The 13,014-nt window shown below is 45.4% G+C and overlaps 3 protein-coding genes across 4 annotated transcripts; 2 read left to right on the top strand and 1 right to left on the bottom strand.

The window, feature by feature from the left end:
- Positions 1–5,883: 5,883 nt before the first annotated feature.
- On the bottom strand, positions 5,884–8,340 carry LOC9660493 (pentatricopeptide repeat-containing protein At4g02750). The gene is made up of 2 exons (XM_024669824.1): positions 6,391–8,340; positions 5,884–6,328 (listed from the first exon to the last, which is right to left on the bottom strand). Exon 1 carries the CDS (start codon positions 8,318–8,320, stop codon positions 6,737–6,739), a length of 1,584 nt encoding a protein of 527 aa, XP_024525592.1. The 5' UTR covers positions 8,321–8,340; the 3' UTR covers positions 5,884–6,328; positions 6,391–6,736.
- A 192-nt stretch (positions 8,341–8,532) lies between these two features.
- LOC9660492 lies at positions 8,533–11,737 on the top strand. Of its 2 annotated transcripts, XM_024669823.1 has the most exons (12): positions 8,533–8,577; positions 8,624–9,904; positions 9,958–10,008; positions 10,066–10,209; positions 10,259–10,349; positions 10,415–10,820; positions 10,887–10,976; positions 11,046–11,131; positions 11,185–11,227; positions 11,272–11,367; positions 11,419–11,502; positions 11,578–11,737. In XM_024669823.1, the coding sequence occupies exons 2-12, from the start codon at positions 8,644–8,646 to the stop codon at positions 11,656–11,658; spliced, it is 2,433 nt and encodes an 810-aa protein (XP_024525591.1). In that variant the 5' UTR covers positions 8,533–8,577; positions 8,624–8,643; the 3' UTR covers positions 11,659–11,737. The 2 variants fall into 2 exon arrangements, with proteins under 2 accessions (XP_024525591.1, XP_024525590.1); XM_024669822.1 differs by having other exon boundaries at positions 8,571–9,904.
- Positions 11,738–11,782: 45 nt separating this feature from the next.
- LOC112344735 (lipase 3-like) lies at positions 11,783–12,903 on the top strand. The gene is made up of 4 exons (XM_024670060.1): positions 11,783–12,421; positions 12,489–12,582; positions 12,629–12,707; positions 12,783–12,903. Exons 1-4 carry the CDS (start codon positions 11,783–11,785, stop codon positions 12,901–12,903), a joined length of 933 nt encoding a protein of 310 aa, XP_024525828.1.
- Positions 12,904–13,014: the final 111 nt, after the last annotated feature.

Raw genomic sequence — 13,014 nt, 5'->3', positions numbered from 1 at the left:
TGGTCTTATCATATGAAAGGATTGTGATATAGGCAGGTAATAGAGTTTTTAATATGAATTAATATGTAAATTATAAATGTCATGGAAAGTTTTATGGAGTAGATTTTTTAGTGTTCTTCGTCATGCTATTCATTTCTTGTGCTCTAGACTATTATCTCAGAAGTAACAAGAGCATTTTTATCTATCCTGATAGTGGTCTTCACATTCCCAGATAGGTAATAAGGACCAGAAGTGTAATATGAAAATTATGGTAGTGAAACAAAATTAACATTCTCATATTCCTTTACACTACAACTCTTTACTCATAGATCTTGTATTTTCCTTGCTTCCCATCTTCTCAAGAACCCTAAAAAATCTTTTGAATGAAGGAATAATATCTACAACTGTAAAAGTATTCAAAATATTAAGTAGTTAAATCAAAATATGACAACTGTAATAGTAGTCCTAATAAAATAATATAGCTTTATAAAAGATAGGTACTTATGAACTTTGTCTTTTTTAAACAATTCAATCTTATAGAAACTTTTAACTCAGATATTTATGTATTTAAATATTGCTAGAACCTTCATTTGTTCAATTTAGATTTCCTTTGTAATACTTCTTGTTGACTGTGTTGACTTGAGTTGACTTATGTTGAATTGAGCTCAACTCAACTTTGGACCATCCCCCACAAGTCTACTCTCACAACAATTTTCAGTTATATCTAGGTCTTTGCCAAGAACAAATAATCATTTCTCATGCCAATTATCAATTAGCACTATACCATAGTGTTTGCACATAATTTTGTGCCAAAGTTGTTTTTTTTCTGGAAACACCTTTCCTTCGACTTTAGTATGACGCATTTTGTCATCAAGATACCTATTGTTCTCATACTTGGATTTTATGATCCTCCCTATCCTTTGTAGGGTACCACACACATCAGCCCAAATGCTTCTACCAATCCTTTAGGACCATTCCTTGATTCCACTTGAGTCATTCAACTTTTAGACTTTATTAATTCGACAACCCATAATATCCTACTTTTGAGGTGTTCTTCTAAGTACACACCCAACTCTTTGTAGTGTTGTAGCATTTATTAAAGGTAGCTTCGGCTACCATTTCAAGGACTCCTTATCCATATTTGACATTTCACGGTTATTAATTTTAGTTTCAAATTCATGAGCACTAGCCTCAATTATATGAAAATAATCTTATTTATTATCTTGGAGTCTTTATATTTCTCATGATCCTAACTATAATTTTTCACCACAACCACATTAGCTAGTTCGTTAAGTCAAATGCATCTGGATCACATCCTCAACTCTCTAAGGAAAACCTTATACTGTTCCCAAGATCCCAAGTCATTCCTTTATTAGTCCATTTCTATCTACCATATTGCCAATATGTTCATGTATGAACTAAGATGGAGAGTCATGCCCTTTTGACATGCTACTTCTCGAGGATGGGCCCATTTCTAGGGCCTTCCAATGCCAATATAAGTGGTGTTATATTTGACCACTAATAAAAGTTAAACTAAGGAATAGCTTTGATACCAAGTTAGAAGTAATTAATTTTTTCATTCTACTTTAGTCACTTAACCACACTTCTAACCATTTTAAGGAGTCTCACTCACAACCTCTATAAATCTTATTTTAAACTTTGGGGACTTGCTAGCACCATAAACACCATCTATGCCACTTAGCCTTTGTACTTGGTCCAAGTGCTCCATGTGTCCAATCCCATGACCGACACCTAAAGGTACCACTAACATATCAACTTATTATGCTAAGGCTATGCCCATTCACCCTTATCACATCAATAGTCCAAAACCACCTGCATCACAGTTTTATTTTTCAAAAACTAGGCCATTTGTCCATGAGTGGTCATTTTTTGACCACATCTTAGAACTTTTAGGATGCCCAGAGACATGAAGAACACCTTTCCCTAATGTCCCTTTTTCCATTCCCACCAAGTCCCTTTCCATCCACGGCCGTGCTCTCCAACACTGCCATTGGGTCAAGGTTTAAAGGCTCGACTACTAAATCCCATTGACCTCTAGGACTTCCTCACTATGTGACCGTATTCTTGGTCACTATACTAGAGGGTTACTCCTTTTCCTTTCTATAATTTGGGACTTTGGAATAATATTTCAAAATACCATGGCTCTATGCGAACTTTATAGTTACTCTCCCCACCTTCTACCTTTAAGTGCCCTAGCCATATGGCTAGAGCAAGGTTCCAATAAGCCACACAAGGTATTTAAGTTGGTAGTGCCACTCACACTTGATTACAAGCATCAATTATTCAATCTCCCGAGGAAGTTCTTGAACACTTCATTAAGCTACCCCACTTATCTTTCTATATTTACTCTAACCTTAAACTCCTCAATAGTTATATCATCACCCAATATATGGGTATAACCTAGTCACACTAGCCTTTCTTGGCCAAATTGACTTTACTGGAGTTTTCCCCCTTACTATACTTTTGGAGTTTGTCCAAGAGATGAACACTTTGGGCTTTCACCCTTGGTCTTGGACTCAGATTTAGACTATGTCTCAGTCTTGGTTTTGGTTTCAAACTCCATCTTAGGTCCATCTTGGACTCGATCTTGGACTCGATCTTAGGTCCATCTTGGACTTTAACTTGGGTCCATCTCGGACTCTATCTTGGGTCTATCTCAAACTCCATCTTAAACTCCATATCAAACTCTTTTTCAAACTCCTTTTCAGACTTGTTTCTGACACTTCTATATATCACAACATTTGTCATGTGTTAATCTTTCTTGTCTCCTTTTTTAGAGACTCATTCACCAATTGCTTCGTGTTCATACTTTGAGCACTTCATTCGGAGTTCCACTTTCACTTTTAACTTTTCAAGTCAGAGTCTTTGGTCCAAACATGTTACGCTTGTTGAACTTCCACTTCGACCACTACCATATGGCACCTTTTTTGCTCCATTTTAGGGCTTAGAGATTTGTTTCTCACAACGCATGTATATTTGTGCAACTGCACATAAAGGTTTTCCTTAAACGCTCAAGTTGGAAGATATCAACCATGCTCTCTTCCTAAAAGAACTATGTAAGGTTGCACTTCACAGAAAAAAGTCTAGAAAGAAAACTTATTATTCACAATTACTTCCTTCAAGTTCTTACAATTAGGACCATTCTACATTGCTAGAATATAAATCCAATTGGGATTTACAGACATTTGAGGACACCTACCTAAGAAAGCTATTATAGTCTACAATATCATTAAATTGCCCTTGATTTGTTACTTCCTCCATGTATAAGATCTATGATTGACTTCTATGTAGGGAGTGAGCATATAATCACACGTAAAGTGACTCATGTTAGATCTTGCCCAATTATGTTTATAGTCTAAGAACCTTATTTGCTAATCTTCAAACATCTCCTTAATATATTATTTGTGGACTTTGATCGTTTGTTTTTAGAGTTGCTGATCATGTAGGTACTTCCTCCATTTCTCATGTATGTTAGAAGGCATTGCAAATCTATAAAAGCATTCATTATAGCTAAGTAAAACTGAACTATCTTACATAGCAAACTCCCTTAGCAGTTGGTTATTTGTCAAGAAGCTCATTGTGCTATACTCTAGGAGAGTATCTAGACACCATAGTACTACTTGTGTAGTAATAAATGACTTTCGATGAGAATCATCAAAGAGCACTTTGACAGGCTTTCGTTGGATGACATACTTTAGCGTGTAGTCAATGTATAATAGTCACCATATGTAAGATTATACAAAAGAAATTTAGCACCTTCTTGTAAGCTCTTGAGTTTGGACTTCCCGGGAGGTCACCTAGCCCAGTACTATTCAAACCTAAGGAGGTTTAACCCCAAATATCCCAAGACCTTTAACCAATTGGAAAACAGGGTGCACTCTTATTCATGGGCCCTTTCCCTCTATATTTGAATCCTATGGATCGTCTTTCGAGTCGTTCTCTTTGGTTGCTTACAATCTACCATGCTTCCCTGCAAGTTCACGCCCTCGTGAACGGAAGCTGAGAGCCACAGCTACCCCTCGGGTCGAGCCCAGCAAACTGGACCAGCCAGATGTCAATCAACATGTGGTGTGATTCCCTTAGCCAACCAACAGAGTCGGACCCGAAACCCCTCTGATACCAAATGTAAATTCTTAAATTTGGACTTTCGAGAGGTCATCCAACCCAGTACTATTCAAACCCAAGGACATTTAACCCCAAATATCCCAAGACCCTTAACCAATTGGAAAAGAGAGTGCACTTTTATTTATGGGCCTTTTCCTTCTATATTTGAACCTTATGGATTGTCTTTTGAGTCGTTCCTTTTGGTTGCTTACACTTCTCACTACTAAAAGCACCTAGCTATATCCTCTTGTGTGGTAGTGAAGCATCCTCTTGCACATTTGGAGGTGAAGTATCACCCCTCCTAACTGCAGTTTGCCCTATAAAATCTATGAGAAAAGCATCATCTAGATCTCTAAGCAAGAATGAAATACAGCCTCCCTTTACCCCTCCCCATCCCCGTCCCCCTCCCTCCCCCCTACCCTTGTGTCAGTCTTTCTTATGTCCTTTTTTAAAGACTCATTCATCGATTGTTTCGTGCTCATCCCTTAAGCATTTCATTCGGAGTTTAACTCCCATTTTTTACTTTCCAAATCAGAGCCTTTGATCCAAATATGTTACACTTGTTGGACTTCTACTTCGACCACTACCATGTAGCACCTTTTTAACTCCACTTTGGGGCTTAGGGATTTGTCTCTCACAACACATGCATATTTGTGCAGCCACACGTGAAGGTTTTCCTTAAAAGCTCAAGTTGGAGGATATTAACCATACTTTCTTCCTAAAAGAACTATGTAAAGGTGCACTTCATAGAAAAAGTCTAAAAAGAAAAATTACTATTCACAATTACTTCCTTCCAATTGTTACACCATGGCACCATGGAAGAAAATGAGCTCCTATTCTTCTGAGGTTGCCTTGGATCCAAGCGAGTGATAGTACGAGAAAAACTGTAGGATGTTTGAATCATTGACAGTCATTTGGGTGTTGTCAAATGCCACATGGACAAATATCCTATTTAAGACTATTCTGGGATATTCTTTAATCTAGGCTGGAAATAAAAGTGTCATTACCGTTAAACTTTTGCAGCAGACATTGTGCTTATGTAATGTTTTGTTTACTCATAAATCTGTGGAAGTAAATATCCAAGATGAATAGTAAAGCTTTGAGAAGCAGTAAAAAACTCTCTTTACGTGCTCAAATTTTTTGGTTTTCTAACTTTTGGTTTCCAATTGCTTTTCGAGGGGTTGTTAAAATCTATTTGCACAAAATAATTTCTTTACATATTCATTTATGTAAAAAGAACCAAAGCATTGCTATATAGTGCAGAATTTTTTTAAAAAAACTTACTACTTTGCATGGTAATTGTGTATACAATCAAATTATTAAAAATAAATTTCCACACAATCATTATTTGATTTAAATAAGAAAATGCAAGATGGTTTATTTTGGATTATGAATTCATAATATGAATTAAAGTTTTTAATCAAATCAATAATATAAGAAGAATGTGTACCAGTTAAAGCATTTATATATAATAATAATCAGTCTGGTCCAAACCATATTGTGCTTTTTCATTTTCTTGAAAATCTTCTTGTCTTCCACTAGGAAGCTGCTGCTTCTTGCATCATTCTTAAATCTCTAGCGCTGCTCAGTCTGATTCATGCGAGATTGCATTCATCTCACAATCTACATCAAAATATGTCCCAATTTCTGCCACTCAGAGTGGGACCGATAGGTATCAAGCACCCAGGAGGGTTTGTGTCTGACCAGTTATTGTGTCCTTCATGAACAATAAAATACCAAAAAAATTATCACTATCTAATTATCATCCCATGATTATAATACGTGAAACATGATTTTGATTTACCCACTAAAAGTGGAGCTTTATTACATTCTTCAAATCTCTCTAGTTGCAAACTTTGATATTAGCAGTGACTTGATAGTTCATACCACCCAGTGAAACTTCTGTCACAGTTCCAGTGGCTCCAACATATTTGCCAGTACCACCAACAATCGCATACGTGGTTGAAGAGCCTTGGGTGGAACTTCCAGCGTCACCCATGAACTCCACCCGATCATTGCCACACTTGATCTGGGAGACCTGGAAATCCAGACTGCCGGTGTCGGCGATTATTCCTTGGTAGATGCATCCCGAGTTTCCAGTCAAAGGAGCTGCAAACGTTTGGACGGATCCATCTCGATCCCCGACACCATCACTCGGAACAACTTGAAACTCGTTTTGCCCGAAAACAAACTGGGCTGATCCTTGGATGGTGAAGGTATTGCACTGGAAAAGAAAAGAAGAAACCATTATATCAAGATCATGCTCCTAACATATAACTGTACAACCTTCGTTATAGTGGCAGATGCAAAAGCAAAGAGAGCAACAGTAAGAATTGAGACCAAAACAAGTTTGGAAGCCATTGTACTCTGACTGGAAGAAAAAAAAACTTTGAAGTGAATAGGCTAGTTCTAACATGCGTTTATATAGTGTGGGAAAATTGACTTTTCAAAGCAAAATCTTTTTCATTGTTGGCTAGCCAACTTCACACCAAAGCACACTCCTCCAATGATCAATGGATCCAATCTTTTGTGGAAATAGAAGAGAAAACTCTGGTGGAACCAAAGAGGAACGAAAAAAATCCACAGTATCAGTTAACCAAACACTAGTTGGCCAATGAGAATACACAGAGCACTAGCTAGCATGAGCGTTTGACAAAAGCACAAAGTTGCCACTATCCCTGGGATCTAGATCCACTGCTTGCTGAGCGGCGCGAGTGGCATACTCCGTCTCCAAGCAGATCAATCCGGCAGCCACAAGGCTCCCCCACGCCAATCCATCCGCGCTAAACGGCATCGTCCTGATCAGCTCCTCCGCCTCACCCAATCGCCCACTCTTCCCCAATCCATCCGCGACGCAGCAGTAGTGATCCCTCCCTGGCGCCACTCCAAAATCCTCGCGCATGGCCACCAGATGCTCGCGGCTAACGCCCACCATCCCCAGGTGATTGAATCCCAGCATCAAGCTCGCGAACGATGCCTCGTCCGGATCCACGCCCTCGAGCACCATCGCCCGGAAGAGCCCTAGAACCTCCTCGCCATGCCCGCTGTGGGCATGCGCGGCGATCACCGCGTTCCAGCTCACGCGATTTCTCTCCTCCATGGAATCGAAGATCAATCGCGCGTCATGGGCGTGTCCATTCCGCGCAAACGCTGCCAGTAGGGCGTTCCAAGACACTAGATTCTTCCCGGGCATGGCGTCGAAGAGCTCTTTCGCGTGATCCAAATGCCCGCTCTGGGCACTGGCGGTAAAGAACGAATTCCAGCTCGTGACGCTCCACTGCGGCATCCGGCGGAAGAACTCCCGTGCCGCCGGTAGATGGCGGTACCGCGCAGACGATGCCAGCATGGCGTTCCAGCACACGACGTCACGCTGCGGCATGCCGTGGAAGAGCTCCCGTGCGTCGTGGAGATGCCCGGCCTGGGCATACGCCACGAGCAGCGCGGTATGCAGCACGGTATCCCGCTGCGGCATCCGGGCAAAGACCTCCCCCACCGCGTCCATCCGCGCCGCATCCGCGTAGGCGGTGAGCAGCGCGTTCCATGCCACTGCATTGCGCTCGCCCATGGCATCAAACGCTTCCCTCGCGGCTTCCAAATCGCCGCTCCTTCCCAGCGCTGCGATCATCACCGTGCTGGAGAAGACGTTCCACCGCGCCATGCGATGGAGCGTCTCCAGTGCCAGATCGAGCTGCCCTCTCGCGGCGCGCGCCTGCGCCATGGACGTCCACAGCGCGACGTCGCGCCGCGCGGCGCCCTCGAAGGCCCTCCACGCGCCGGCCGGATCGCCGCTCCTGGCAAACGCCGAGACGATCGAATTCGCGGAGATCACGTCTCGCCCAGGCATTCTCTCGTAGAATCTCTCAGCTTCAAGCGATTGCCCGTTCTGGGCGTAGGCGCCCAGGATCGAATTCCACGCCACAACGTCGCGCTGTGGCATTCGATCGAATGCCCCTTTGGCCTCCTCCAGATACCCATTCTGGGCAAATGCCACGAGTAGCGTGCTCCACGAGAAAAGATTAGGGTTCTTGATCTGGGAGAAGGAGGCGTGGGCGTCGTGGACGCTGCCGCATTTGCCATACATCTGGACGAGGAGGTTGTGGAGGTGGAGATCCTCGAGGCCGCGCTCGAGGATGAGCGCGTGGATCTTTCTTCCCTGGAGCAAATTCCTGGCCGCGCAGCACGATCGTAGACTGCTCGCGAGGGCATCGATTCTCATTCCCTAGCAATTGGAACCTCCTCATCTAGAAAGGAAGAAATTCTGGAAGAGATTCTAGTTCTAGAACTCTTGCATTGTCGACTGGAATCTAGAGAGCAAGATCTTTGGATTGTCACAAGGATCTCTCCTTTCATTCTTCCCGCGCAACCTAGGATTGGATCCAAGGAAATTAAAATCTTGTGTGAAGCGAGGAAGGGGGGTAATGGTTAGGGCAGAAGGCGCTCAAGGCGCTCGACGAGCGCCTTGTCGCTAGGGCGGTAAGCGCTTCCTCCTTTCCTCGATCGATGAAATATCGCCTTCCAGCGCCAGATTGCGCGAGGGAAATGTTGCATCGCGGGGGATTCTCAGCTGCGTCTTTGCTGAGAGCTCGATCGAACCGGCACAGTGGCGGCAGAGGCAGGAAAGTATTTCCAGATTTTCAAGCTAGGGTAAGCCTGCGGTGGAGCTCATCGATCGCCACAGGGGAATGCGATGCTCCAGTCGCTGGAAATTTCTACCGCAGCCAGGTTGATGCCGATGGAAGGATCTTCAACTTCGCGACCGTGGTTGTCAATAGCGACAAGGGCCAGTCTGCATTGCCGGCCTGGTCGCAAGCTTGCTCGCTCGTCGGGACAAATGCCCCCACTCTCGCCGTGGCATTTGTTTCCAAGCACAATCCATCATCCGCGGCAGCTCTGGAAGAACTGGGACGATCATTTTCGGAGGTTTTAACAGCACAAGGTGGTAGTGCTCCAGCAAAGATCGCTGCTCCATTCATTGGTTGCGTGGCGGATCTATGGAACGTCGCTGCTCCGGCTGCTACAAGCCCAGGAGGCGGTGGTGCCGAGAAGAAGCTCGGTGCTCCTTCGGTTTCCAGTTCTTCCGGGTACAAGGCTGCTGGTGTGGACGTTGCTGGGGATGGCGATGTGAGAGCTCTGGCTGTCAAGCAAGATCATGAGGGTGGTCTCACATTGAGAGCTGCTAGCGCGTTTCCGGACGAGGATACAGTGGAAGATTTCAAAGCTCTTGTTGGCGACTGTGCCCGGTGGACGCGAGAGAATCCCGGCGTGGTTCCGGACAACGAAGATCTAGTTGCTTTGGACAAGGAACTCAAGGCTTCTAGCGTGACGGATGTTGTAGCTGGCAATGCGAAAGTTCCTGAAGAAGTCGGAAAGTCCGAAGAGCAGGCGCTTCAGTGTAAGAAGATGGAGAAGGATTTAGAAAGTAAGAATGGAGAACTAGCATTGGAGAAGGAAGAAGAGAGAAGCGGTGGGGCGTCTCTCAACACGAAATCATCCGGTCCAGGGAACACAAGTGCCGTGCCAGACGTTGAGAGGATTGTAGTTTCGGAAGCTGTCGCCGAGGATGGTCCAGGTGGAGTGTCTCGAGGAGCTTCCAGCGGTACCACAAGCCAGGCCTCACCAATGAGTGACGAGTCCGTGGCCGCCATAGACGATGGTTATCGGATGATTTTGTGTGTGGCATATCTGCCCGGGGCAAAAGCCACAGCTTTCCATACAACTACAACGGGTCTTCCCAATCTGCCAGATATGGAAGCTGCGATCGTTCGAAACAATCCTCACATGATTTTACTAGGCGCTCCAGGTAACTGTAATGTTTGCTTTTCCCTGGCTAACTTTTTCCATGTACGTATTCAGGATATCCTTACCCAGAGTTTGTACAGCGTTTGTCCGTGATGTTTCCCGAAAGTTGCAGGTGAGAGTGTTTCCGTGCAGCGAACAACGATGGCTAATGTTATTGTCCAGGTTGCAGAGCAGGCGCATTTTTGGCTCCTCTGTATACTAGCCCAAAGGTCCCAAGGCCAAAGATCATAAACAGCTTAAGACCACTGTTTGCTGGAACGGGGCATCTCACTGCTGGTGTTGTTGGCTTGTCACTTTCGTCTGATGGTACGCTCCTATACGTGTATAATTTTTGTTTACTGATTTCTTGATGCAGATGATCAGAGAAAGCTACCGATGGATGCTTTTACGGAATTTCTTCGTATGACATTAGGAATGGCACGAATTTCCGGTCATAACTTTTTTGAGTATGGTTTGTATGAATTTTACTGCCAGCTACATGGTACTAACCGTTTCTTTTCCTTGCTTACAGTAACGCTATTAGCAACTCTCTCTTTTTCCCAAAGAACGCAGCTGCGGAGCGGCACACCAGCCCGCGATCAGCTCCTGTGGATCCCGGCTCGCTTCTTAAGCGGTTACATACTTACTTGCTTAGGCACAGTAAAGTCCAGACTCAGGCTGGTGGTGCTAGAGCGTCGGGGAGCTCAGAACAGGATAACGCTCTGAAGGTTACCAACGGTAGCAATTCTTGCACCACAACGTCAGTGGAGGTTAAGAGCTCGTACGAAGTTCCTGCGACTGCGACTCCGGCTCCGGCTCCATATGAATCTCATTGCTCCGATAGCTCGGTGAAGATGCCTCTCGCACTGCTGGACACGGTATTGTTTCCAGGATGGTCGATGCCGTTACACATGCACGAACCTCGATACAGGCATCTGGTCTCTTTCTTTTCTTTTTTCTCTATTCCGACACACAGGTGCTAAGAAATTTTAGTCTTCCTCCAGGTTCGACACTGCGTTGAAGAAGGAAAACCATTCGGACTTACCAGCTACTGGCACTGGCAAACTGCGCAAGAGCTAGTGGGAACCATGGCTGTGAGTATTTCATCTTCGTCAAATCTCCGGATTTCATCTTAACAGATGCCACTTTGTTACGTGTGCCAGAACCTCAAGGTGTATCTTTTCGAGAAGGATTGCCGATCTTATGTCGTTGCTCACGGAGTCCAGAGGTTTCGTCTTCCTTTCGACAAGTAAGCGTTTACGATCACACCCTTTTGAAACACTGAGTGGACTTTGTGCACAGGATGTGGGTGCAACCAGGCTCTTTTGGTCTCAACATCGGACAGGTACGCTTATAGTTTTCGCTCCTTATAAACTTTAGTTTTCACAGGTGGAGTTCTTCGACGATATTGAATGCGAGCACACGGAGGAGCTCCTGGACCTGGCAAAGCAAGTCGTGGATCGCTGCCGCCAGTTGCTACCCGAGGTTTGCTTCAATCGCTACGCTTCGTTTTGATCGTGCTTTTGTTTATCCCAGGCTGATACTGTCCCTGGTTTACTCGGATCCATATCAGACCCAATCAAGGCATCGTTTGCAGTCGGCCAGCTTCTCCCAGTTCCAGTACGATCGTTGTTTTCGTTTCGTTTTGTCTCAATCTTAGCAGCAGTGATTAGATCCTGGATGGATTTCTTGCAGGTTCGAGTTAAGAGGAGATGGCTTGGAATGGCGGACACCAAGTTTCGACTCTTGGAGCAAATGACTTTCTTGAACAGCTAGAAAAAGTAGATCCAAATTGAGCGAACTTGACCTAACCCTACAAGCATATTCTTCGCCCGAAATAAGCATATTCTGTGCTTCACAATGTATTTAAAGGGTTCTCGGACAAAGGAATTATAGGGCAATGGCGTGCTTCGGCTTCTCGCTTGTTCGATCGATGCTACGACGGCTGGAAAAGCGGTGCCGGCGCCTGGGATTGATCGAAAAGACGTTCACCCTGCGCGATTCCGCCACGGTGATGCGCTGCTGGGTGCCCGATCGCGCGAGCCCGGGCTACGATCCCTCCAAGCCGCCGCTCATGCTCGTCCACGGCTTCGCGGCCAACGGGATCGCCGGGTGGGAGCATCAGCTGTCCGAGCTGTCCCGAAATTTCGCGCTCTACGTGCCCGATCTCGTCTTCTTTGGCGGATCGACCACCAGCGACGAGCGCGCGCGGTCCGAGTTCTTCCAGGCGCGCTGTATGCTCGAAATCCTCGAGGCGGAGGGCGTCGACGGGGCGGCGGTGGCGGGGACGAGCTACGGCGGATTTGTGGCGTTCCGGATGGCGGAGCTGGATCCGGCGCGCGTCAAGAAGGTAGTGATCGCGAGCTCGGGCGTTTGCATGGATCCCCACAGCAACGATGCGACCCTGGACGCGTTCCAGGCCAGGCACATCCACGAGGTCCTCATGCCCACCTCCGTCGCGGTCCAGAAGAAAAGCATCCAGCTTTGCCTCTACAAGCGCCTGTGGCTCCCAGATTGCTTGGTCCAGGATCTCATGGAGGTAAAGGCTCTCGCGTTGAATCCTTATTGACTCTTGCTGACCGCGCGTTGACTGTGCTTGGATCCAGGTGTATGGCGGCAACAGGAAGGAGAGGATTGAGCTCCTCGACGGCCTGGTTATCGGCACCGAAGCCGCGCAGCCGCTGCCAAAGCTTTCACAGGCAAGGGCACTCTCTTGGAAAGGATTTCTCTAACACTGACAGAAGTTTCTTGGAACAGGAGGTCTTGATTCTCGTGGGATCGCACGACCGGATCTTCGATCTGGAGCTCGCCAAGCAGCTGAAAGCGTGAGTGATTGATTGATTGCTAATCGAGCATCTATTTCCTTACAGTTCTTGGATCTCACTTGCTCTTCTTTTCAGACACCTGGGCGAGAATGCGACGCTGGTTGTGATTGAAAAGACAGGACACGTTCCACAAGTGGAAAGGCCCAAGGAATTCAACAAGCACTTACAAGCTTTTCTCACTCCAATCCAATCATGAAATCATAGATAGTGTCTTCTCCTAAAGGCCGTGAATTGCTAATTTTGTTTAGCGAATGGAAATGATATTTGCCAAAGAAAAGAAATTGTCCATTGTTCATAGAAACTTTGC

Source organism: Selaginella moellendorffii, unplaced genomic scaffold (assembly GCF_000143415.4).
Source record: "Selaginella moellendorffii unplaced genomic scaffold, v1.0 SELMOscaffold_5, whole genome shotgun sequence".
Lineage (NCBI taxonomy): Eukaryota > Viridiplantae > Streptophyta > Lycopodiopsida > Selaginellales > Selaginellaceae > Selaginella > Selaginella moellendorffii.
The sequence above is the reverse complement of the archived record's forward strand: the minus strand, read 5'-3'. Positions and strand labels throughout refer to the sequence as shown.